We start from the raw sequence: 24,469 nt of genomic DNA, 5'->3' as shown, positions 1-24,469 counted from the left end.
TTGTTAATGGAAGTGTCTTGGAAGAGTTTGACCCTTCCCCTTTCCTTAGGTGGTTTACTTCAATCACTGTTTTGATGGCTTTCACTGAAAGGGACTAATTAAGAGCTGACTTTAAACAGCTCATTTCATTGTTCCTCACCCGATGTTGACAAGCAACCTAGAGTTACACACCTTGGCTGGGTGATGCTCTCTATAGACTTAGGCCTGTTCTAGTGCCTTCAGTTTTCATATGTGACCTGCTGGCTTTGTGTGTTTGCGTGTCATCGTATGGGTAATACCTCGGTTGCTCAACTTGGTTTCCCAGCTCGTGTTCATGATGCAAATTGTTATTTTGCATTTCTAATTAATTGAAGTACTGCTGTATGTTATGAGAGTTTTCTCAGTACTCAGGGTTGAAGGAACTGTGATGGAGGGATGTGTGTCGCTGTGCCAGAGAATCGGGACACGTATGAAGTGCAGAATTTGTCTTTAGGCATTCAGGAATTAGCTTCCTGTGCCTCTGAGAAGAGGCAGTCTAACACAGAATCTGGAAGGCTAGATGATTTGTGTATTAGGTAAAGGTATAATATGTTTATTTTTCTAGGTATAATATATCTCCTTCTTCTGAAACAGAAGAAAGTAAAAAATACAAAATAATATATGAAAGCCTTTGTGTACCCAAATAAGATTGAGTTCCTACAAAACTCGACTGCCTACTACCCTGTAGTTCCCCTTTTGGAAACCCAACAACCTGGAAAAATGTTTAGAAAAAGTGTCAATAGTTTCTGTGTGAATTGTGGACCTTAGGTGCTTGGAATAAGATTAATTTGTCTGAACAAGCTTAAGGCCTGGTGCCAGTTTTCCGGTTTCTAGGTTGTCTGCTGCTTCTATGTGGAGTGTAGGCAAGCCAAAAAAGTGAACAGTTGGCTGCAGAAAGGAAAAGCCCAGCTGCTGCCTTGTGATGATGGACTGGAGTGAGTATGCACAAGGTGGGAATGTTGCATGCATTTTCTCTGTCTTGCACAAGCGCTAAATCTAGGAAAAACAAAGGATCTAAAAACTTGCAGAAAAAAGTGAAAATCCCAAATGTTAGAATTTGGAGGACCTTTTCTTTTTTTTCCTGCAAGTGGAAGAACCAGACATCCTATCCTTTCACTCACCTTGCATTTCTCTGCTGCAGCTTTGATAACTCTGCCTCCCTTTTACCTACCAAAGAAGCAGCAGCTGAAAAACAGATGATTAAGACTCCTCTGGAAGCCTTGGCACACCCCTTATTTAAGGAGCAACTCAGCCCATTTTGTGGTTACACCCATCCTTACATGCAGGCTCTTAGCACTTCGCTGTGTGTGCTTCCAGCATGTGTTTGTGCACAGCGTAAAGTGAGCCTAGTGTTAAAAGCAGTAGAAATGAGAAAATGAAACTTTCACAGTAGAATAAATTTTCTGTTCTTCAGCATTTTCATAGTTTATCACTGCCATATTGCCCATCTTATGTTACTGTCTCTCTCTGTAATAACCACAAAAATGGGCCAGGGTTCCACTTCTAGATGCGGAGCTTGATGTTAATTTGTGCTGAGAGTCCCTGGGACCTCTGTATTAGCTGTGCTGGTGTGATTCATTTGGAAGAGGGAAGACCGAGCTGCAAAGTTTCATGCTGAATTCTTCCCTATATACACCCAGAGCTCAGGAACACAGATTTCCATGGGCACCTCCCTGGTAAAAGATTGCTGCTTGTTTTCAATGTCTTCTCCTGATGTTTAGCTCTGGTCACTACATTAATTGCTGTGCTTGTAAATAGGCTTGAAGAAACATTTTCAGACTATGCCTATGTTTCTTTAAGCAGTTGCTAAAGTGGTGAGTATTTTAGCAGCTAAGAATTTAATATATTTATTTTTACTAAAGTAGCTAAATTAATCCTGTTAAACGCTATGTGTGTGTGGGGAGAGAGGAATTAATTCCTGAATAGCATTTAATCCTGAAAGGTAAGACGCTCTTTGATATAATGTTGGTTTTATAGGGAAGTTCGAACCAGCTGGAAGCTGGTTGGTGATTAGTTCAGGTTCCAGTTGTAAAAGGGTGTTACAGTAGTGGAAAGTATGTAACATGCCTGCTGGAGAAGATGTAGTGAATAGAAATTACTACATGAGACATACGTCTACCTGTGTGGCAGAGGTTGGGGAATCCCAAAGGCAGATGTAATTAATGCACAGTAATCTAAAAACAGCTGAGGAAATATTGGGCTGCATGGAGCAACCTGTGTGATTGTGCTAGGCTGCTGTAAATATTTAATGTCTAAAAATAGAAATCGACTGGTGATCAAAGCATCTAGCACATGTGAGAAGGCATAAAGCTAGCACAGTAGCTTGGGAAGGGGTGGAGTTTGTTAGCAGGGGCATGAGTGTTTCCTCAGCCAGGTGCTGGGGACTCCCACACCTCAGCTCCAGTGTGTCACAGAGCAGTGGGATATGAGTGTCAGGGTATGGGCAGAAGGGGTGACAGACACTACAGCCAGCAGTATGACTGATGGAAGAAATCAAGTTGTGGTGTTCTCCCTGAAGCCCCTTCTTCAATGCTGTGTCACCTGGGCAGTACGTGAGGCAGAGGCAGTAGGTATGTCAGGAGACAGGCAGCAATCGGGACCACATTGTCTGAGAAGCAAGAAAGCATTATTGAGGATAAGGTAAATTTAACAGCGTTTTTAATGTGCTTTGTAGAGTTGGAGTCAAGAAATGGTTGATATTGCTTTCATGTCTTAAAATAGTGAAAAAAAAAATCCAGGATTTTGGTTTAGAAGGCAGCTTCTGGATGGAGCACGGCCCATTTGGAGTTTTCCTGTGAAAGAGCTAAGGGAGAGTGGTGTGGTGAGCCAGGTGGAGCGGGATTCTTTGGATGGGGAGGGTTAGGCAGTGCTGCTTGCTTCCTTCTCTTTCCCTGTCATTGGGACTGGAAAGGGTGAATATGCCACCACAAAGGACATTTCTGGGTGCTCCCCTCTGGTGAGTAGGGTAGGGATGAATGCTGCAATGCTGGGAAGCAGCCCTGGGTCTTCTGCTGGTCCCCACAAGGAGTGTGCCCTGGGGTGACTGGGGGATTGCTGACCGCATTCTCCACTCAAGTCCCTGCTGGCATGGAGGGGAGGATGGTGAAACAGTGGAGGTGGTAGGACAGTAATTATGTGTGTGAAAGAAGTGGGGAGGTAAGGGAGGGACTGTGCCCTTCTTCCCTCTCTTCTTCCTCTTCCCTGGCCTGTGACATGCCAGCTGAGCTGACACCTAGCCTAAGAATTACTGACATACAAAGCCAATAGCTCTGGGTTTGAATTTCAGATAAAGCTAAATTGTCCTTAGAAGCAGCCATAGTCAGTAAGCAGCTTAAGTGTTAAAAGTAAGGGTTTTTTTTTTTTTGTTTAAAGCAGATAGAATTATTCTGTAGATTGTATCTTAAGTTATATGAAGGTGCTTTAATTCATAAGCTACTGTTTGTCTGTATTCTATGCGGTGGGCATGATTTAGGGACCAAATCAGAAAAACTTCTGTTCTTGTTCACTTTGCAGGGCCAGCAGAGCAGTGCAAAGCTACAGGGTGATCATTGTTAGTGTCATGCATCATTGATGCTGTGGTGGTGGCTGTGAAGACACATGAGTGACTTTGGGTAATACAGACCTCTGTGGTGGGAAAGCAGCAGTGCTGCTGCTGCTGGGCAAGCAGAGCCAAGATTCACTGTGCTTCCACAGCTTTGGTTCCTTATGATAGTGTCAGGGAAAGAGGCCAGCTTGGGAGAAGATTGCTGTCAGATCAGGGCCAGCACTTTGAGTGACAGCTTTTTGCCTATTAAGGCTAAGCAGCGAGCATCAATAGGGAAATCCATTTAGCTGGTTTTATTAATATTACAGTACAACTGCCCTTTCATTTACTACAGCAGAAGTAAAACAAATTATTTTTTTAAGTCTAAATGAATATGCAGAGGCTATAGCAAGTGAAGCTGCAGAATCAAGATTCAGTAGGAGACATTTGTGTGTCCAGTTCAGTTTTAGGGTTTGTATGAACTGTTTTCTGAAATGTCTTTACTCTCCTGCATAACACCTTTTCTACAAATGGTTTGCACAAGCACACATATATCAGGGGGTCCATGCAGATGTTCGTGGCAGCCAGCCACAGAGTGCTTTCTTTTGCCACAAAGAGCTGATTTTGCAGATGGCAGTCTATTTGGGTTGTTGTTTGACTCAGAGTATAGGGGACCCTGCTGAAATGAAAGGGGGCAAAGCATAAGAAAAACACAGTGAAAATGATGAATACTTTTCCTTTGACCCTCCGTTCACTTTTGTTGTCTTTCTTCTGTGTTTTCATATAAGACTCATAGACTTTTTTGGCAATAATTATATAAAATAGAAGCATGAGGATGAGAACAGACCAGAAGATGAATTGACATATATAATTGACAGCTTCATGCCATTTGAGCCCAAAGTAATTCTTCAACAAGGCACACTTCTTCACAGATTGGGGTGTTGCTTTCTTGTTTGAAAAGATCATGTTAGGCAGAGAGAGAACAAAGAAGAAGAGCCAGACCAGACCCGCGAGGATCTTTGCTGAGGTCAGGTTTTGCACCCAGAACTTCCCAAAAGGTCGCACAATCTTGAGAAATCTGTCAAAAGCAATGAGACCCAGTAGCACAATGCTAATATACATGGTGTCATAAAACACTACGGCTGAGAAGCGGCAGACAAAGGCTTTGAGTTGCCATGGTCCCAGGCCAGAGTCCGTCAGGATTTTCAGAGGAAGCATCAGGGTCATTATGAAATCAGAAACTAAGATATTTTTCAGGTAGACAATGAAAGTTGATGTGCTTGGAATGTGGCAGAAAGCACCCAAAGCCAGGCTGTTTAGTACGAGTCCCAGCAGGAAGATGAGTGTATACAGTGCTGGGAAGACCAGGTGGATTACTGTGGTGTCTCGGTGGCACAGTGCAGAGGAAGGTGCTCCACTGAAGTTGCTGACAATGCTCTCATTTGCAAAGTCTCCCATGGTTTGAAATAGACTAGGGTGAAAAGGAGAGAGAAACCATAAACCATAATATCCTGTATTTAAAGTTAAGTGTTCCTTACAGTGACTGGCAGATTTAAACAAGCACAAAACCTGAACATGCATTAAATAGACTGACCAATTTCTCTTCTAGTTCATAGAATCTAAATCCTTGCCTAAGTTTAAGTTGCTACAAACTGTTGTCTAGTGAAAAGTTAAAATGGTATATATTCGTTATGGAAAACTAAGATAATATAATAGCAAAGTATAACAGCAGATTGCCTAGGGCAAGCCCCATTTGTCTTTACATGGTAATGTATTTTAACATTAAACAGAAATTTCACAGTTATGGCCCAGAAGTAATATGCTTCTGGTATTTCTTACCAAGCACACACTATTTTTACCTTCTCAGCCGAGATTTAAATGACATTTTCAAGATAAGGTGCACACTGCTGATTATCAGCATTTTTCATCTGAAAGCCCAATGACCGAGTGCCCCATCACACCACATGAATGCTCTGATCATACAAATACCTGAGCAAGCCTGGCAGCAGCTGTTTCAGAGAGGTGTTTTTGGCTATCTCTGGTTCATCCACTGTTCCTCTGCTGACAGGAGCCTCAAGCAAAGTATTAAGAATGGGGAAATGTGTAGAAAGATGAGACTTTTTCTGCTGGTGTAGCATGTTGTTTCCTTCCTCATTTCCATGTATTGCTTGAGTGCTGTTGCTTTTCTCTCTTCCTTTTGCTCTTTGTCAGAAAGTCACTGCCTTCTCCTATGCTAAAAAAACTTAAAAAAAAAAAACCCCAACAAAACCCCCCCAACCATATCCATCCAGACAGGCACATTTTCTGGTTTTTTGTTTGTGTGGGGCAGACCTGATGGCACCTACACTGTGCTGTTGCAATTCGTCTGTCTTAGATATGTGGGATGCACAAACACAGCGTTTCCTGACAGTTTTCCAGGATAATCCTCAAAAATAGCTCTGAGTTTTTGTTTGTGTGTGTGAATTCCCCTGTTCTGGACACACAGACGCATGACTAGAAAGGCTGCTCTGAGCCACCCTTATACTGGATTATACACCTTTACACTGGTCTCATCTACAGAGTCATGTGCACATGTTCAGGAACTGTATGCTCTCTCGGCAGCCTGTTAATATTGACACATGAGTCTAAGGTTGACTTTTGATCATCTGAATGGGATTTCTGGTTTCTTTTGGCATCAGTGTGTCCAGGTGATGCAGCATGCTGGTTACAGATGCCTTCTGGTTCTGGCAGAGGCTGCTGCCACTGCTTGTATTTATGATGTGTTTGTTATGTATAATGTTGGAATCTAGTGGATTGCTCTGTAAACAGAACCTTTTGTGTAAGTTTAACTGGTTCATGTGATTTGTCTTGTATTTTTCCTGTTGACTTATGTGACTTAGGATTCTGGCTCCTAGCCACTGTGTGGGGAATGGCTCACATCCAAGCCGTCCTTGTGGGCAGGCATAGTTTGCTTTTGAAGTTCTCAAGCTGCAGCTGTATTGACAGCAAGCTGGTGCATTAGTAGCTACGTTTTGATTAATGTAGGTCTGCATGCTGATGTCGGTGTTAAATGGCTGGCAGAGAGCAAAGAGCCTTGAGGATGACCAGCATGAAGGTCACCTTCACTACTGTCAACAGTGGTGTCCCAAACTGCCTGACCTGACTTTCTGTCATTCATCAAGGACTAGATAAAGCTGAGGTGGGCCATTGTAATACCCCAGGACTGATGTACACAGCAGCACCTTGCATGTTTTCTTCTAAACTGACCTCCACACACTGTTCGCAGCAGTAAGAGGCAGGTGCTAAGTGCCTCCATGTATCCTGTCAGCGACTACTGAGTGGTGCACAGAGAGCTGTGCTATACCTGTTGTCTGACAGCAAGTCTGACCAGGAAATGCAGCTGCCACCCTTTCTCCCTCTGTAGGCAAAAAAAAAAAAAAAAAAGGTGGGAAATCAGTGTTGGGTTGAAGTGCGGCATCTTGCACTAGTTTTCTGTGCACCAGCTAGAGCTGGTTGGTCCTGGGCCCCAGGGGGCTGGCCGCGGAGCGCGCATCAGTCACCCGCAGCAGTGGTTCTATGGAAATACCAGTGCCCTTCCAGTTACTGATTGTAATACGTGTTGGTGTGTCTGTCAATATAAGCAGTGTACTAAATGCTTCGTAAAATTTATTTAAATTTTGTAAAATTTTATTTAATTCACCCGGGCAGGTTACAAACTAAGTAAGTTGCTAAAGTTAGTGAACTGTCTTTTAACCTTTTAGGAAATTATTTATCAGTCATAAAAATGCCCGATGCCCTGCCAGGCACAGAAAGTGCCAGAGAAGGGTAGACAAGCAATGACTTTTGGCAGAATTGAGCTCTTGCATGATGGTGAAACGCTTTTCTGGATTGCAGCTGTTTTGCAGGGATGATAAATGTACCATAATTGATTATGGTAGCCTAGGATCTTTTTCATGTATGGTGGTTTTGATACCTGAAAATGTTATGCATTTTTTTAAATTTCTTCTAAATGAAAAAGGGGACATTGTTAAAACTTTTGTATAGTGCAAAAAACCTGCCCTCAATAATCAGCAAGCATTTTCCCTTGAGTCTGTCTTTCCCTATGCTCTAAATTGAATCTTTGTGTATTTTCTAATATAATATAGTGTTCTCCATAAAAGTGTACATTTTTGTTTATTTATTTAATTGAAGTATATGAAGATAAGGCATCAAGATAAGCCTGATTATGAAATAATATCCTGTGACATACAACTGTTAATTATTGGTCAATGAATTTAAGAATTGCAATAATATAATGAGATAAGCAAAATGTTATTCTGTTACCCTAAATGTGCACAGATTAATGATTTATATACCTATGTCGTATATTTCTGTTTGCCAGTTGCGTGCAAGGTGACAAGTCCCTATATTTAAGAATCACATTTACTGTGTATTTTATTTGCATTTCCCAGATCTTGCCTTGTCACGGACAACTCTTTCTACAAAATCTTTGCAGTACATAATCTCATCTGTAACATTTCATGACTCTGTTTTAATTTTTTTCCTTACAGCTCCAACTGTAAGTTCAGACTTCCTCCCAGCAATTCTTACAAACATGGAAGTTGTGATTGGGTGGTTGAAGTTTTCTAGTCTCACAATTTTTTCAACAAGGGATGTTGGTTCCAGGGTGTTTGTGCTTCGTTTGCAGGACAGTTTCTAAAGAAGTCAGTGAAATTCTAGATACTCTTTGCTGGAGCAGTTCTGCTTCTACCTACCAGTAGACATATGTGGCCAAGAAGGAACATGGTAGCTCTAGAGTGGTGTTTCATCTGTGTCATCTCCTTCGTTCTGCTCCTTCATCTGTGCTCTGAGTTCTGACAATGCTGTGTGCTTGCACAGCATGTCAAGCAAAGACTTTCTAAATGATTTGCAAAGGAAAAAGTATATGAATGGGTCTAGGCAAGCATTTAGTGATGTCAGCCACAGTGTGCTCTCTTTCAAGTAAAACAAGGTGTTCTGAGCAGAGCATTCAAAAACATCTCTTGTTTGGCTCAGTGTGTAGGGGATTCTAGTAAAGTGAAATGGCACAAAGCAAATAAAAAACACTGTGATAATGATGAAAACTTTCAGATTTACAGTCTTTTTGGATGCCTTTCCTGTGGATCTTGTCCTTTTGTAGGATTTGTAGAGTTCTTTACTTATGAGTATGTAGCATACAACTATAACTGCTAAATTAATCCAGAAGATAAGTTGACAGATGTAGTTTACGATTTCATGCCAGACTAAGCCAAACTCTGATTTCAAGAGAGCACACTTTTTTACGTTCTTAGGTGTTTGCTTCTTGTTTGTTAGAATCATGTTGGGTAATGAAAGAGCAAACATTGATATCCATATTGCTGTGGAAAGGATCTTTGTCCCTAAGAGGCTCCTTGGTGTTGATGTTCTGAATGGTGAAGCAGCTTTCTGGTAGCGATCAATAGTTATCAGACCAAGAAATGAAATGCTAATGTACATGGTAAAGTAAAATACAACCTGGGTGACCTGGCACACAAATCCTCTCAGTACCCATGATACCAGTTTTGCATCGCTAAGGATTTTAAATGGAAAAGTCAAGATCATAAGGAAGTCAGAAATGACAGTGTTCTTGAGGAAGATGATGAAATTGGATTTACTGGATATTTTAAAAAAGACCCACATTGCCAGGCCATTCATTGTGATACCCACCAGGAACAGAACTGTATAAAGCAAAGGAAAAATGACTTGACTGATTCTGTTATCGCTGGTGCAGTTGCTGTTGTTTCTAGGGTAGCTGAAGTTGGTTATGACTTTCATTTGCACTTCGTCTATCCACCCTTTCCTGTAAAAACAAAAAAGATAATTGATTTTTGAGTTATAGTTGTCATAAAACTTCAACCTTTTTTAGTCTAGTTTTAATTTCTGTGTTGTGAATGTTTTGTGGGGATTTTGACTGCTGTAATTGTGTTTTATTCCACTGAGCATGTCAGGTTTCTACAGGAGAAGAGCACTAGATGTAGCCATGTTTGTAAGGTGATCTGGTTTGATCTTCTGAGACTGAAATGCTAAGGTGACCTTCCATCCTGATCTCCTGAGCTTCCATCCTGACCTTGTGAGCTTCCCACGCGGCTTTCCTAAGACTTGCCTGCAGGGGTGGGCAAGCGCCTGGCCTGGTGGTGCAGCCAGCATCATGCCTCCTGTCCCATGGTGTGTGTAGGTGACAGCACAGCTCTTGCTGGGTGCTGTCCAGATCTGGGGACTCTGCCATAGATGTCCCGGTTCCCATGGCCCTGGTGCTGGCATTACAGCTGGTGAGGAGCTGGTGAGGGCCATGGTATGTGGGTCTGTGTGGTGCGGGCACACTGCAGTGCACACTGCTGGTGGCAAGGCCGTGGTGCTGCACACAGGATGTCCAGGCTGCAGTTTCAGTTGTATGACACCCATCATCCAAACTGCCCATCTACACCCAGGGAGAAATACCCCTTCCCTCGTCTTCCTCAGTGTGGAAAAGGGAAGCATTTAAACTCATTTTGACTGCATATATAGCAGTGCTGGACTGAAGTAAAAGGAATTGAATACCTCTTTTATTATGTTTCTGTATGGCTGGACTCTTTCTCCTGGTAGTGTTATTTCAGCCTTTCTTTTGGTTGTCTTTGAAGCAAATCTCTGCCTTCCCCTTCCTGCCCCTGCTCAGACCCTAGGAATAGCTGCTTGTGGGCTGCTGCCATTTCACCTGGGTGCTCAAAGGATGGATGTGGCATCCCACAGAGTCAATTTTTGTTGCTTTCAAGGGGAAGAAAGTGAAAGAGGAATACCTGTTCTTCAACCATACATATTGGCACTTGGACAGCTAATGGTATCTGTTACTTCAGAGATTACGCTTTTGCCAGCAAAATCTGAAGTTATTTGTAGCTTTATTTATGTGGGTATTCGTGTATACCATTACTCCTAGTTTGGCAGTTTATCCTGTCCTTTTCCTAAATCAATTGCTTTACCTGTGCTGTGTTGCAAGTGAATTTAAAACTTCACTGCCTTGAGCCACCATGCAGGATGTGCAGCATCCCATGCTCTGCAGTGAGCACCTTTGTGAAGCTGCCGCTGAGCCTCTGCATAGTGATGTGCCCCTCCGAGCCCACCCTTACCACGAACCCGAGTACGTCGTCTGGCCTGTCACACACAGCCACTATGTGCTGGATGTCTGCAGCGCTGGTGCCAGTGGCTGGGCTGAAAACTGATGCTCTTAGTCCAAAAATCTTGGTCAGATCAGGTCTGATCCAAACTGGATGCCTGGGAAAGCCAGGCAGGGGTGTTGAATCAGTAAAGGCTGTGTTTCAAAAGGAGCAACTTTCAGATGTGTAGGTGCACATAAAATTGCTCTATTTCTGTTTAACTCTGCCTTTGTAAAAATAAGGCACTCAGGGAAGCTGATGCTTTCTCAGGTGATGCCCAGACGTCCCTGACATAATCCTTACAGAGCTGCAAAGTTTTATTTCTGTCTATAAGATAGAAATAAATTGGTTTATGCTTTGAAGCTCGTAATAGATTCAGCTTCCAACTCTAATCCTAATAAAATGAGTATTCCCTTCGCATGCAAAATCAGACACCTGCCACCCACCCCAAAATAAAGGAGAAGGTTACCGTAGTGTGTTGTGGAGGAGCGATGAAACACTTGGGTGTTTCCGTGATGGGAAGCTAGTGTTGTTGGCAGAGTTGTTCACAGTTCCTCTAGCTCTTCCCCCTGTGAGCAGGCAGGAGCGTTCATGTGTCCATCCCTTGGAGCAAGGGGCAGCTGGAGGAGCCACTGTGCATCCCAGCTCTGAGACTTAGACCTTCCTCTGGCTGTGAACTGACTTCTTAGCCAGAGACAGCTGCAAAGTCCAGGTGACGCTTTTGGTGCTTCTGCTTTTGTTCTCTCTAGAAGAGAGGGAGAAACAGAACTTTAAAAAAGAATTAGCTGCTGACTTCCTGCTTTTGGCCTGCTAATGGAGTCACTGTTTTTAAGAGAGCCTGTATTTTGTAGGACTCTGCAACTTTTCTGAGTGTACTCCCCTCTGCTCTGTTTTTTGCTTTGTGGTTCTTTAGTATTGTTTCTGTACACAGCTTAATTTCTTAGAAGAATTTAAGTAGTTGAAAGAGGTATTGATTGCTTAGTTTGGATAACTAAATAATTGTATCTTGCATGACTTGCAGAACAGTGCTCCAAGTCTGTAAGTTATATGCAGTGTGTCAACATTATATGACACATCTCATTAAAAGACTAAATATAACTAGTTCCAATTTAAATAAACCATACAAATTCTTTTTTGTTTGGGATGTGCAAACCAGAATTTAAGGAGTTGTGCTGCAGACTTTTTCAAGAGGCTTGCACATAATAAGAGAAATGTCACAGTTTCTAGGCATCTGTTTTCTATTTACTAATCTGCTACTGAATATCAATCCAGGAACAGTTAAGAAAGTCACCATATGCATCCTCTGACTCTGTCCTTAGAGGTGCAAACATAATTCATAATATCAAATTGCGTTTTTTCCCGTGTTTTTTCCCCTATTCTTTAATCATTTCACTAGGCAGAGTTTCATCCACACTGGTAACCACAGGAGATGCTTTTTTTGCTGAAGAGTTGATTATTGTTTATCACAGCCTGAGCTGCTCCGGTTGGGTTTCTACAGAAGATGACAATAAAAAGAAAAGAGATGATTCTATGTCACTTGTATTTGATCTTTTCAGGATGAATCTTCAAGTCATGAGTGTAACCAGCGCATGACTCTCCTTTATGGCGTTGGTAAGGAGCGTGATGAAGCAAGGCATCAGCTGAAGAAGATTACCAAAGACATCCTCAAAATTCTGAATAAGAAGAGTACTACTGAAATGGGTGGTAAATGCTTTAATGCTGCTGTGTGGTAGCCTGTAGTGAAGATTGTGGGAGCTGTAAGGTGCTCAGCAAGTTGTCTGGAGCCATGAATGTTGGTCATGTAATTTGGCTTTCATCCCCTTCACGGTGACGGGTTGCAGTACTGACCCGAGTCCTGTAGCACAAGGTGGTGCATTCTGGTGGCCTTATGTATGGCTGCACCAGGACGCCGAAGGGTTGATGTGGCGAGAAATCCCTATTTTTCATTATAGCAACTTGACTGTAAATGTTTGTGTTAAGCTAAGGCCTGAAATAGGAGATCCTGGCCAGTGAGGAGTGCATATTCCTTACCCTCCTGGTAAAACTTGTGTGACTGTTTTTCAGTTTTTCTTGGGTGTTGCTTTTTTTTTGCATTGGAATAACCTCAAAGTAGCTTTGATATTGTTACATGCTGTGGCCCATATTTGTCCCAGATATAACGGAAAACTGGGGCAAATAAGAGTTTATGTAGTCCTGAGTAATGCTTAGGAAGATTTTTATTGTCTTTTAAATCAGTGATAATGCAAAAAGCTACTAGGGATCCATTAAATATAAAATGACCAAAATAACTTTGTGTCTGTTAAGTTGGGGATGAAGGGCAGAAAGCCAGGAAGACCAGACAAGAAGCATTTCCAACCCTAGAGACTGTGTTCACAAAACTACAGCAGCTGTCCTATTTTGATCAACATCAGGTGACATCTCAGGTATTGCCTATATAAAATCGTAGCCTTTTACATTCTGCTGTAGAGATATCAAATAGGAAGCAAATCTAGGCTTTTAGAAGTGTTTTGTACATACCAAGAATTTTCAGTGCACTGCTTCTTCAAAGGCAAGAAGAAGAATGCTGCCTTGGCATTCTGAAATCCCTTCTTCAGTAGATACTTGGGGGTTTGGTTTGTCTGTTGGCAGGGGGGTGGCTGGTTGGTTTGTTTGCAAGAAGCTTTCTGGATTATTATGGATTTTATGATTTTTTAATGAAAGATTTGTGACAAATTTTGCATAAATTTCCATTAATAGCATTGTTTAGGGATTGCTGCTAAATTAGATACTCATTACCCAATCTCTTGCATGTGTGCAAGGTTACATTACCGTATAGATGTTCATGAAGGGCAGCAAACTCTTCTGTGTTTTTGTGCAACAAACTATGTCTCTTAGAGAAGCTGGTGGGTAATACGGTTTGTTTTTTTCTGGATATTAGAATTATTTATTAGAATTTACTGTTAAAAAGCTGTATCAGGGGCTGACTGGAGCACATAAGTAATTAGTTTTAAATGGCAAGCCTAGTTTTCCTGGTTTCTATTAGGACACGTAAGTGGGCAAATGTGTCCGCATAGGATTTTATCGCTTTGTCAGGTGTTCCTGTGTTTAAGTATAGCTTAACATTAGAAGTTAAGGCTAACATTAGAAACAGAGTAAAAGACATACACTTTTGATACTTAATTTATGAAGCAGCTTTGGCTGTGGTCTTTGGAATTAATTTAGTACATGTTTTGCTTGCAGGTTAACATGTTATTAATTGTCTGAAAACCATCAATAAAAAACCAGAATGCAGTAACATGAAAAGAAAAAAGATTTTACCTCTTCTTTAAAGCAAGATACAGCACAGAATAGGAATCAGTACCGTAGATGTTAAGAAAAGTTTGACTCCCATCTGTAAAGCAGCAGAACAGCATTTTTTGTGTTGTCAGTTTTGCAGATAAAACAGCAATGTGATGGACTTGGAAGATAGCAGAGTAATGGATGTACTCAGGTGTGATTTGTTAGTGCTGTTATCTGCAAAAGGCTGTCATTTGCTATTACCACTTATAAAATAGGACTTTGGGAGCACTAGTATGTCTGAGAAGCCCTCAGTCACTGTATGGCTTTTCAACATTCATTTTCACAGATCTCCAGTAATGTTCTCGAACAGATAACAAGTTTTGCCTCAGGAACATCATATCATCTTCCCTTGGCTCACCATATACAGCTCATCTTTGATCTCATGGAGCCAGCACTGAATATCAATGGACTTATAGACTTTGCAATACAGGTAATCAGAGTTCATTTTTAGGGGGGGTTATGCCAGGATAAAGCTGTGATACGTTTTCTGTAAAACCATAAAAAAACCAAGCTGGACTGCAAATTCTGATTTGCTGCCATGCACTTTGATCTGTTTCAGTTTCCTGACCTCTGAAATGGAATGCCAGATACTTCCCCTTCTGTCTTACTTTGACCATGTAATGTTGTTTTTTTTTTAAAAATCTTTCAAAATTAATACAGTTCTGGAGTATTTTAGGATGGGCTTCACTCCAGACAACATATTTCTGAAGAGCAGTTCTGGGGATGTGTTTTAGACTTGAACAGCTTATTTTGCTCCTTCTTTCCCTTGTCCTGTAGTAAGACAAAAATTTCATTTTTGTTTGCCGTATAGTTTTTCCTTAATGTATGGTTTGGTTTTGGTTTTGGTGGGTTTTTTTTGCACTCATTTTATGTATTTAACTTGAAAATTATTTTTGTTTCATTGTTTTTGTGTATGTTTTTTCAGCTGTTGAATGAGCTGAGTGTTGTGGAGGCAGAGCTGCTGCTGAAGTCATCCAGCCTGGCAGGAAGTTACACGACAGGGCTGTGCGTCTGCATTGTTGCTGTTCTGCGGCGTTACCATGCCTGCCTCATCCTCAACTCAGAGCAAACTGCACAAGTCTTCGAAGGGTTTGTGGCAGCTACAGTTTTCCAGCATATATTTTTGGTATTCTCTCTTAAGCAAAAAGTGTGTTTAGGCTGAGGTAGTGAGACCAGCTATCACAGTGCTGTTGGAAGGCTGTAAGTGAGCCCAGGTGAGCAGAGTGGATGGCTCACCTCCACAGCCTGCTCCCCACCGCTGGGGGCTGGTGGGACCTGCACGCTTGGTGACCCAGGAAAAGGGGGAAATTGCATCTTGATTTCCTTTCTGCTCCTCCCATTCTGCCCTGGGCTCCCTGAGTGTTAAGTGCTGTCATCATGCTACCTAGATAATGGTGAGGTTTATATGTTACATAAAAATATGAGATGCACTTCTAAGGTGTATTGGAGCAAGCTAAGGATGCTTTTGTTTTCGCAGGTTGTGCGGGGTGGTAAAGCACGTTGTTAATCCCTCAGAGTGCTCTTCCCCAGAAAGGTGTATTCTAGCTTACCTCTATGATCTGTATGTGTCCTGTAGTCACCTGAGAAGCAAGTTTGGAGACCTCTTCAGGTGGGTGGTAATGGGATTTTTCTCACCACTGCCTAGCCTGTAGACTAATGTGGGCTGCAATTCTCTGGCCTGTGCCAGCATAGCAGCACAGCGTGTGGTCCTGAGTCTGCGAAGCCCTCGTGCTGTGTGGGTATGTGCTGCGGAGGTGCAGAGGCTGAGCCCTCTGTACAGCGCAGGGGTGAGCTCAAAAGGTTGCTTTGCAAGTGGCAAGCAGGCCACGGGGCAAGCAGGCAAGGGATGCAGGGACCATTGGCATCGAGCTGCTGAGGCATCTGCGCCACGCAGCACTGGACCCTTCCACATACACCTTTGCTTTCACAGATTATGGTGTGACTGATTCAGTTCCTATAATGCATCAGCCAATTGGCTGTAATGCAGACAACACCGGAAAGAAAAATAACAAAATCTTAGCTGACGCAGCTGTAATATTCTATTAAATATTTCTTTTGATGTGGGGAGAGGCACAAACATGTTTGAGTTTGTGAAGTTTTATGCTGAAATCTCTGTTCCTTGATTTTTTTTATATTAAAAAAAATGTTTTAGGTATCCATATGATTTTTTTTATTTTTTTTTTGGCTCTTACTCTTTAAAGGGGGGTGGAAAGCTTTCATATGTAAATATGTATCTTGTGAAGTTTGCAAACCACTTCAGTTACTGTTTCCCCTCCTAGTTTACGTACCCAGTTTTGTTTTGCATATTTCAGATTTGTGGTTTCATAGGGAGCAGGAAAAGAGTTCTCAGTAATAACCTTAATATTTTAATAGGTTTACAAACACATGGGAACTGTAGCATTTAATATGAGAAAGGCTAGGGAAAAGAAATATGAAATGTAGAGCTACAGAAGTGTCTTAGCTGTATAGTCATTTTTCTGACTAAAACCTAAAGTTCAGTAATACAACAACAAAAAAAATAATCCTAACCAAAGCATCATCTAGTAATATAAAGATATTTAAGGTATTAAATCATATATTATATATATGATATACAGCACTTGATTTGAAGCCACTTTTTTCTGATAAATGGAGTTAGAAATTCTCTGGAAACTGGCAATAAATTTTATGTATGCATTTTTTAAACAGCTATATATAAGGTAGTAGCATTACACTTGTTTTCTTCTTGGTTTCCTTGCTACTATTGAAACAAACCCCAGAACGGTTGTCTGTACATGGCAGCTTTGTTTGCCCCATTTCAGCACACTAAGTCCAGCTGTTTCTCTTAAGTCAGTTTGAAGCAACAATAAATTACAGTTCTTAAATGTTTAAAATTAGAGACTTACCTTCTGTATATTGCTGTGCTTTGCAAATGGCTTCTGATACCATCTGCAGTATTTCTCATGACTGGGTTTTACTAAGTGAGCTGCATGCTTTGGTTTCATATGCTCAGTGTATTTAGTTGTGCTCACTAAACTTCCTTTTTTTAAATCATTCCTTTACTTTTTTTTTTTTTAAATCTTATCTCCTGACCACTCCCCCAGCATTACTTCTTGTGCAAATACAGTTTCAGAGTCTGCTTTGCTCACACTTTGTGGGTGAAATTTTCGTTCTTCGTTAACACCTTTTTTTTTGCCCTGAAGAAAGCAAATTAACATACAGGCTTTCCGAACCTGGAACATTTCTTGACCTGTTGTCGTAATTATTATTGACAAAATATGGCCTTTGAGTGTCTTTTCTCTGTTTACTGATCTAATCTTTCAAAAAGTTGTCTGTTATGTCTCATTATTACCAAATATAGAGTTTTAAACTTAGGTACATTTCCTCCTTTTTCCTTAAATAATTCTTCTTACCACCACTGCAGTTCACTGTGTGGTAACAGGAGGCAGTATTATGAAGTACTGTTACCATTCCCTGTAGAGGTATACTCCAGGAAGTTATTGCTAGGAGGGAATGAATGGGTGGTCCTTGTCCAGCTGCTCACAGTTTCATTCACAGAAATGTTGTATAAGCAATTTTGAAACACAAAACTTTATTTGCAGGAAAACTTGAATTAAATTGGTTTATCAGCCTTGTTTTCTGGTAGATGTGCCTTATCAAAAATGGGTTTAAAAGCATGTACAGAATGGTAACCAAACTATAATTTTCTAATGCCATGTGGCATGTTCAACAGCATTCCCATAAAGTACTCTTTTTGGCAACTCTCTCTTCTTTTGGTCCTCAGTAGTGCCTGTTCTAAGGTGAAGCAAACGATATACAGCAATGTTCAGCCTTCAAATTCCAATTTACTGTGGGACCCAGAGTTCATGCTAGATTTTATTGAGAATCCTTCTGCTCACAGCATTAACTACTCAATGTTGGGCAAGATCCTGAGTGATAATGCTGCCAACCGCTACAGCTTTGTCTGCAATGCGCTAATGAACGTGTGCATGGGGCACCAAGATGCAGGAAGGTAAGGCAAAACCATGCCGAAATTAGAACTGGATGGATTTTTACAAGGTGTATAAGAGGTTTCCTCTCACCTTTCTCTTTTGTGTCTCTTTGGCAATTGTTTTCATTCATTATTCTTTCTGGTTGCTGAAAATTTATTGTTTCCTGTAAGTTATTTCAGTAAATCAACCTGCACACTTTAGCAGAAGGGAGTAACAAGTAGAAAGTACTCACTGTGAGGCAGTTAGTTTTTTTCATATGAGCAGTTGGGCTGTTTCTGGCAGAGCAGCTCAGCACAATCTTTGCTCATGAGAAGCTTGTAAATGAGGGAAGGTTCTGCATTAGGTCACTTCCTTCTCCTGATGCAATCAGTGTTTCATTTATTAAATGTGTAATTTACTACTTATGGATTTCATCTTCATGTGCAGTATTAGGAATTTTATTGTCTAGAAGCTATTAGAGGTATAAGATCTGCCTGTTATATTCTGAGAGTAGCTTCTGCCTTGTGGTACACAGTTAAAGTTGATCCCCCGTGATTAGAATTTGGGATGAGACTTGCACTTCCACAGCACTGCTGGGAGCAGTTTTCATCCAACACCAGCAGGCACTGGCTCCTGCCACTGCCAGGTGGAGCTTTGGTCTGATCCAGCATAATGCTTCTTGGATGTGAAGTCTGTGTTAGATCTTTTTAGATGATCTCAAGATTCAGACAAGAAGGATAGTGAAGAGTCCTTGCAGTAAAACAGTATCAGTGTTAGGTTTTACACTGACAGTATGCTTCTTTCATAATTCAGGTATTCTTCTCTCAGTTGCTTCCTCCTTCCAGCATACAAGAACATAAACTCGGCCTTCCTGTGCAAATGTAGCACTGCAGTGCTGAAACTGTTTTACCCTGGTTTTCCATTCTGCAATCTGTGATGCAGGGTGAAACAGACACTAATGCTGCATCTAGCCTTTATCCCTGCCCTCAGTACCAGTATTACTTTTACACAACTTGGTGTTCTGTTCTGATCCTGTTTCAATTTTTATTAAAAAATCCATGGTATTGATAGTTAGGCCTTGGCGCAGCAGTAGCTGACGGCCATTGTCACTGACAGATCACAAACGTCACTGACAGATCACAAAACTCAAGGAAATTGTGGACTTGATTTTCTTTTTTTCTTTTCTGATTGAGTCCTGCCCGAAGTATGTGCAGTTCCACTATGCTTCTTCCTGTCCCCAGTATAAACCAGTCTCTAAAATGTCCAGAGCCAGGTCCAGAGGAGGCCACAGAAATGCTTAGAGGGCTGGAGCAACTTTCCCGTAAAGAGAGGCTGAGAGAGTTGGGCTTGTTCAGCCTGGAGAAGAGAAGGTTCTGGGGAGATCTTCTTGCAGTCTTTCAATATGTAAAGGGGACTTATAAAGTAGAGAGGGACTTTTTACGAGGGACTGTAGGAATAGGATGAGGTGTAATGGCTTTAAACTGAAAAGGGGGAGATTTAGATTAAATAGTAGGAAGAAACTCTTTACTGTGAGAGTGGTAGTGGGCTGCTGAAGAAGCTGCGGCTGCCCCATCCCTGGTAGTGTTCAAGGCCAGGTTGGATGGGGCTTTGAGCAACCTGGTCTCATGGAAGGTGTCCCTGCTGTAGCAGGGGATTGGAACTAAAGTTTAAGGTCCCTTCCACCCCAAACTGTTCTGTTGATTCTGTGACATATGGGGCATCCTTGGCTGAGCAGTGCAGCTCAGAGGAAGCAGTTTTGTAAGAGCATCAAAGGGGAACATCTAAATGTGGCCAAACGAGTTTCACTGTGCAACAGAGAAAAAATAACTTGCACTGGCATGAGTCAACTCTGCTCTGTTTTTTTTAAAAAGTTACGTAACTCTGAATCATACACCAAATCACACATCACACTGTATGCGATCTGTGAAGTGAAATTCATCAATGCCAATAGATTCCGTGACTCTCTTTCCTCCTGAACAGTAGTGCTGGCCTGGCACAGGGTGGGAGCGCTCTTGCAATGGGATGTCAGTCACTGCTGACCTGGGCACTGGGCGATGTGCACCACGTGCACCACTTTACTGTCACATTTTTGCATAAAAGGGGATGGAGCTGCTGTTCGTGTGCCAGCACTGAGGGAAGGCCGAAGCATGTCCCTGTAGAGAGTAGCAGGCCGTCTGCTGTGGTGGGCTGCAGGCAGCGGGGGTTTGGGGGCTCCGTCCCTCTTCCTGGGCAGCTCAGCACTGGTAGAGAAACTAGTGAGAACACAGGGTATACCGAGTAGGGTTTACACAAAATAAAGGCCCTGTGCTACTGCAGATTGGGTGGCTGCAGGTTATGGGGTACAAGTCACATACTGGGTTTTTCCCCCAAGATGCTTCAGTTGTCCATAACTGAATAACGGTAGGTTATATGTACAGTAGCATAATCACATTTAGGCATAAAACCCCGCCTTAAGTGAGGAAAAACACAGCTTCTTCTGCCAAGCACTGATCTGCTTTGACCTAAATATTTATTGTTTACAAAATCTCTTGCTCTTGTATTAGTTTTTCTCTTCTTTCCTAGGATTAATGACATAGCAAACCTTTGCGCAGAGCTGACGGCATGCTGCACGGTTCTTAGCTCAGAGTGGTTAGGGGTTGTAAAAGCTCTTTGCTGCTCTTCAAATCACGTCTGGGGCTTCAATGATCTGCTGTGCAGTGTGGATGTAAGTTCAATATCTTCTGAAGTATCTGTTAAACCTATTTACCTAGGCTGCACTTAAGGGTGTAGTAAGGTTTCCATTCAATACAAAAGATGGAGCACAAATTTGGTCCTGTATCCATTTGAGTTTTCAAGGCTTTTAATGAGATTCCTGATTGGTTTGTAATTCTTTCCTGCATCTTCAGGGTTAATGTAGAATTTGGGCAGTGCTTGGAGTTTCCTCTTTGTAAATTTTTTCTTTTGTTTGTTACAGAATGATACAGAATATCAAAGGTACTCTTTAAAAGGAGCAGGCGTGTCTGCATACTTTTCTAAAATGTTGAGAGATGTGTAAATAACTATGTTTTATTTTAAAGACCTGCTTTGGTGTTGGGTCTTAGGTTGTGGAAGGGGTGGCATACTTTGTTGTTCCTTATTCACCTGTTGTGACTCACTGTAGTTCTGTTAAAATTAGCAGAATTACGGTGACTTATGTTACCCAATATCTGATTCAATATATTTATCTATAGTTTGAGTACATATTGATTACAGACTGAAGCTGTGTATATCTGGGATATATCCTTGTCCTGAAGCTAAGGAATGAGTATTGATGTTATCAGGTTTTATACAATGATAAAAATTTCTCAAGTTTTTATAAAGGTAATGCTTTTTATTTCAGAATTTGTGGTATTTGAAGTAGGTATTTGCTAAAATTAAGTTAAAAATGATCAATATTTGCCATAAAATATTTGGAAAATGCATTAAAATTAGAGACAAATACTTAGGTGTAAACATTTTAATGTTTATTCTTAATAGTTGTATCAGTGGTGTGTGCACTATTACATGAACCTTTGCAACGTTTTTCCTTCCAGGTGAGTGACCTGTCGTTCCACGATTCCCTGGCCACTTTCATTGCTATACTGATTGCCCGGCAGTGCTTTTCTCTGGAAGATGTAGTTCAGCATGTTGCACTACCTTCTCTTCTTGCAGCTGGTAAGAAAATACTAAGAGAATAACTTAAGAAGTCTTAAGCTCGTCATTTTAAGAAGTCTCCTTTGACTGAATCAGTAGTGTGTTCTGAGCTTCATTCTTGTCTGGAATGCCACTTATTGTGCATTACAGCATGTGTGTCACTGCAAGCTCCCAAAAGGAGCAATTCCAAGCTAGATCAGAGAACCCATATGTGACAAGTAGTATCAGAGTTGCTGGCAGCACACTGTCCCCTTATGTTATGCATCTTCACCTTCTGCTCACAACTGTCTTCTGCTGTGTGCTATATGTTCAAATGTCAGCCAGATCTAGTCAGGTTGTGCATTTCCTTCTGGCATCAGTCTGCCTGATACTGCTTTTTCTCTCAAACCTCATTGTCCTTGCCAGCAGCCCCAGAGTACTCTAACTATGGTCCTCTCTGTTGGCTGCTTCACACACTTTTTTTCACTTACTGCTTAGATTTGTGTTTCTTATTTCTGCTTCGACTATCAATTTTAACTATGCATTATTTTCTGCCATATTTAGGTCTCTTGTTTACCAAAAATCATATTATTCTTTCCTGGTTTTTAATCACTCGAGGCCATAAATGCTGATGAAATTTTTGTATTCCCATTTAAAATGGGGTTGTGAGGTAGAACATTTCGAGGCCTGCCACTGGGACTTGCAAGGTCCTGGGCAGGTGCTTTATGTCCACATCCCATCTTCCGTAGCCTGTGGAGATCCAGATGCTGAGCCTGGGGCAAGGATGACCTGTCGGCTGCTCCTGCACCTCTTCAGGACACCCCAGGTTTGCTTCTTTCCCCAGGGAACAGGTAAGTTCCTTGCTGTGTGGTCCTTTCATTTCAGAAAGCAAACCCAGATGAGTTTTGATGGCTCGTGTGTGAAAATATCCATAGTGCAAATACAAATGATAGCCTGTTTAAAATTACAGATGTTTCACTAGTGAAAAGTTGATATGTGCTATTACTTGTTTGGGAAATGTTTTGTATGCATGTAAAACTACAGAAGTTTTCTGAAACTTATTCATTGTCAACCTCTGGTCACCCAGGCATGACATGATGTTGACATAAAACTGAACCATATTAATATTATATCTTAAGTTTTAACATAGCAGCTGTGTACACTTCAGCAAAGAGGAACACATTTAGAGGGACTGTTCTGTCCTGATAGTTCTCATTTTGTTTTGGAACTTCACTGAAACCATCATGTGAGCCTGGGAACTATTAAGACTGGTTTTGTGCCAGTGCTGCTGTTGGCAGTGATAGTACGTACCACAGTCCCAACCGTCCTTTGTATTAAATACTGTCAGGGCAGTGGTGGGTCATCCTGCAGTGATCTGGAAACCAAGCATCACACAGTTTGGTAGCCTTGCATGTAAACTAAAACTAAATGTGATTTTTAAATAGGATGTAATAATAGCATCTAGTCCAACAGAAGAAACATAAGGAAATTAGTTCTCATGATATGTTAATGTGGTTCTTTTTCGTTTTAAATTTGAATATTCTGTGGTCTGACCTGTGTGTTTTTGCCACAGACCAAAAGGGGAAGGAGAAGGGCACCTAACAACTAAAAGGAAACAAGCCTGGAAATAACTTGTGTTTTGACTTAAAAGTATTTCAGCAAATATGATGACAAGACTATTTATATGGGAAAATGAAATTGAAAGGAAAAAAAATCAGCTCTTCAATGGTGCTTAGTTCTTCCATCTAAAAGTAATATTAATTTCTTTTTTGACCAGAAATCAATGGGCTTTTGTTGCATATTTGAGCAAAATAAGAGCCATGAAGAATACTGTCTGAGCAACAGAGATATGTTAAATGGTCCTAGGCCTCCCAAGAAATAAAAGTGGATTTGAATGGACTCTGAATGATGTCTGAACTCTAGGAAGTAGTACAAGTCAAACAAAATGTGACCATGTTACAGTCTTCTCTTACATGTGGCTCAGTTAACCACCCTCAGAAAGGTGGTTTCATTCTCCTTCCCTCTTTCCCTTCCTCTTTCCCACTCTCCCTCCCTCCCTCCCTCCCTGTCTTTCTGTTTATTTTCAAGCTAGAAAAAGCACTCACTGGCTTCTTCTGGAGCCTGCCTCTGACCTGCAGAATTAGGTTTAACTGCGATAGGTATTTATATTAATTAATTTTACTTCATTTGTTATGAAGACTAGGTGAGGGAAGTAATTTCCTAAATCTGTGAAGTCAAAATCAAAATACACGTCAGTGTCTCGTGGTTAAATTCACTGTTTACATGGACACAGTGAAAGACAAAATCCTTTTTCTATTTAAATGATCATAGCTTATTTTGATATTAATACATCATAACCATGTATCCCAGTTGATTTTAATGACTTACCTGTTGTTCATCACTTTCAATTCCAGAAAATTCAGTTCTTCATTCAGTTACTGTACTTCTATAGCCATTCTAGATGAAAGGGATTTTGTACAAAGGAAATTTTAGTTGGCAAAAAACCACTGTTTTCTAGAAGATTTACTCTTCTTTCCATAGGCAAATTATTTCCTGGAATTCGTTCTTCTTGTGATCGTCACCTCTTGGCTGCTGCTCACAACAGTATAGAAGTGGGAGCTGTGTTTGCAGTCTTAAAAGCAATTTTAATGCTTGGTAAGATTATGCAGAGTCATGTATAGTGGTTTTGTTCTAGTGTTTGGGTAAAAAAGAGATTGAGCCAGTTCACTTTCCTGAGAGTGCTCCTGGGAAAGGAAAACCCTGGTGACAGGAGACAAGTGTGTTTGCTGTCTGTGCTTGTGTAGTATGTAAGTAGCATTTCCCCAGAAGGTCAAGAGACAGGAGTTTTCTTTGGTGAGTCAGCCCCAGCTGATGAGGCTTTAAGCAGA

The 24,469-nt window shown here is 41.2% G+C and overlaps 3 protein-coding genes across 19 annotated transcripts in view; 1 reads left to right on the top strand and 2 right to left on the bottom strand.

Annotated features, from left to right (window-relative positions):
* The window catches only part of MED12L (mediator complex subunit 12L), a 154,561-nt gene that overhangs the window by 95,769 nt on the left and 34,323 nt on the right, over positions 1-24,469 (top strand). For 16 of the 17 annotated variants that reach the window (XR_009743218.1, XR_009743217.1, XR_009743215.1 and 13 more), the window contains 10 exons: positions 12,240-12,387; positions 12,988-13,106; positions 14,288-14,431; positions 14,927-15,090; positions 15,479-15,610; positions 17,765-17,992; positions 20,514-20,655; positions 21,503-21,623; positions 22,331-22,432; positions 24,123-24,236. Coding sequence is in view for 10 of the 17 variants with exons in the window: in XM_061452722.1 (XP_061308706.1) it covers positions 12,240-12,387; positions 12,988-13,106; positions 14,288-14,431; positions 14,927-15,090; positions 15,479-15,610; positions 17,765-17,992; positions 20,514-20,655; positions 21,503-21,623; positions 22,331-22,432; positions 24,123-24,236 (1,414 nt within the window). In the remaining 7 variants the exon portion in view is untranslated. The remainder of the gene's footprint in view (positions 1-12,239; positions 12,388-12,987; positions 13,107-14,287; positions 14,432-14,926; positions 15,091-15,478; positions 15,611-17,764; positions 17,993-20,513; positions 20,656-21,502; positions 21,624-22,330; positions 22,433-24,122; positions 24,237-24,469) is intronic. The other variant, XR_009743214.1, reaches the window with a different exon arrangement.
* LOC133268911 (P2Y purinoceptor 13-like) lies at positions 3,841-5,679 on the bottom strand. The gene is made up of 2 exons (XM_061452753.1): positions 5,531-5,679; positions 3,841-5,012 (listed from the first exon to the last, which is right to left on the bottom strand). The coding sequence occupies exons 1-2, from the start codon at positions 5,677-5,679 to the stop codon at positions 3,968-3,970; spliced, it is 1,194 nt and encodes a 397-aa protein (XP_061308737.1). The 3' UTR covers positions 3,841-3,967.
* On the bottom strand, positions 8,312-9,331 carry LOC133268913 (P2Y purinoceptor 12-like). Its single transcript, XM_061452756.1, has one exon. The coding sequence runs from the start codon at positions 9,329-9,331 to the stop codon at positions 8,312-8,314; it is 1,020 nt and encodes a 339-aa protein (XP_061308740.1).

The sequence above is a fragment of the Pezoporus flaviventris genome, unplaced genomic scaffold (genome assembly GCF_033815535.1).
Source record: "Pezoporus flaviventris isolate CSIRO_AGI_PZ_B2104156 unplaced genomic scaffold, CSIRO_AGI_Pfla_v1 ptg000013l, whole genome shotgun sequence".
NCBI classification, from domain to species: domain Eukaryota; kingdom Metazoa; phylum Chordata; class Aves; order Psittaciformes; family Psittacidae; genus Pezoporus; species Pezoporus flaviventris.
Note: the sequence above shows the minus strand (reverse complement) of the source record. Positions and strands in the feature narration are given on the sequence as shown.

What these genes read in the sequence shown, in the direction of transcription:
- LOC133268911 (XM_061452753.1), bottom strand. Translation starts at nt 5,679, where the DNA reads ATGCTACACCAGCAGAAAAAGTCTCATCTTTCTACACATTTCCCCATT. An exon ending in CTGCTGCCAGGCTTGCTCAG is followed by an intron (nt 5,013 to 5,530) that starts GTATTTGTATGA and finishes TTTTCACCCTAG; the next exon opens with TCTATTTCAAACCATGGGAG.
- LOC133268913 (XM_061452756.1), bottom strand. Translation starts at nt 9,331, where the DNA reads ATGAAAGTCATAACCAACTTCAGCTACCCTAGAAACAACAGCAACTGC.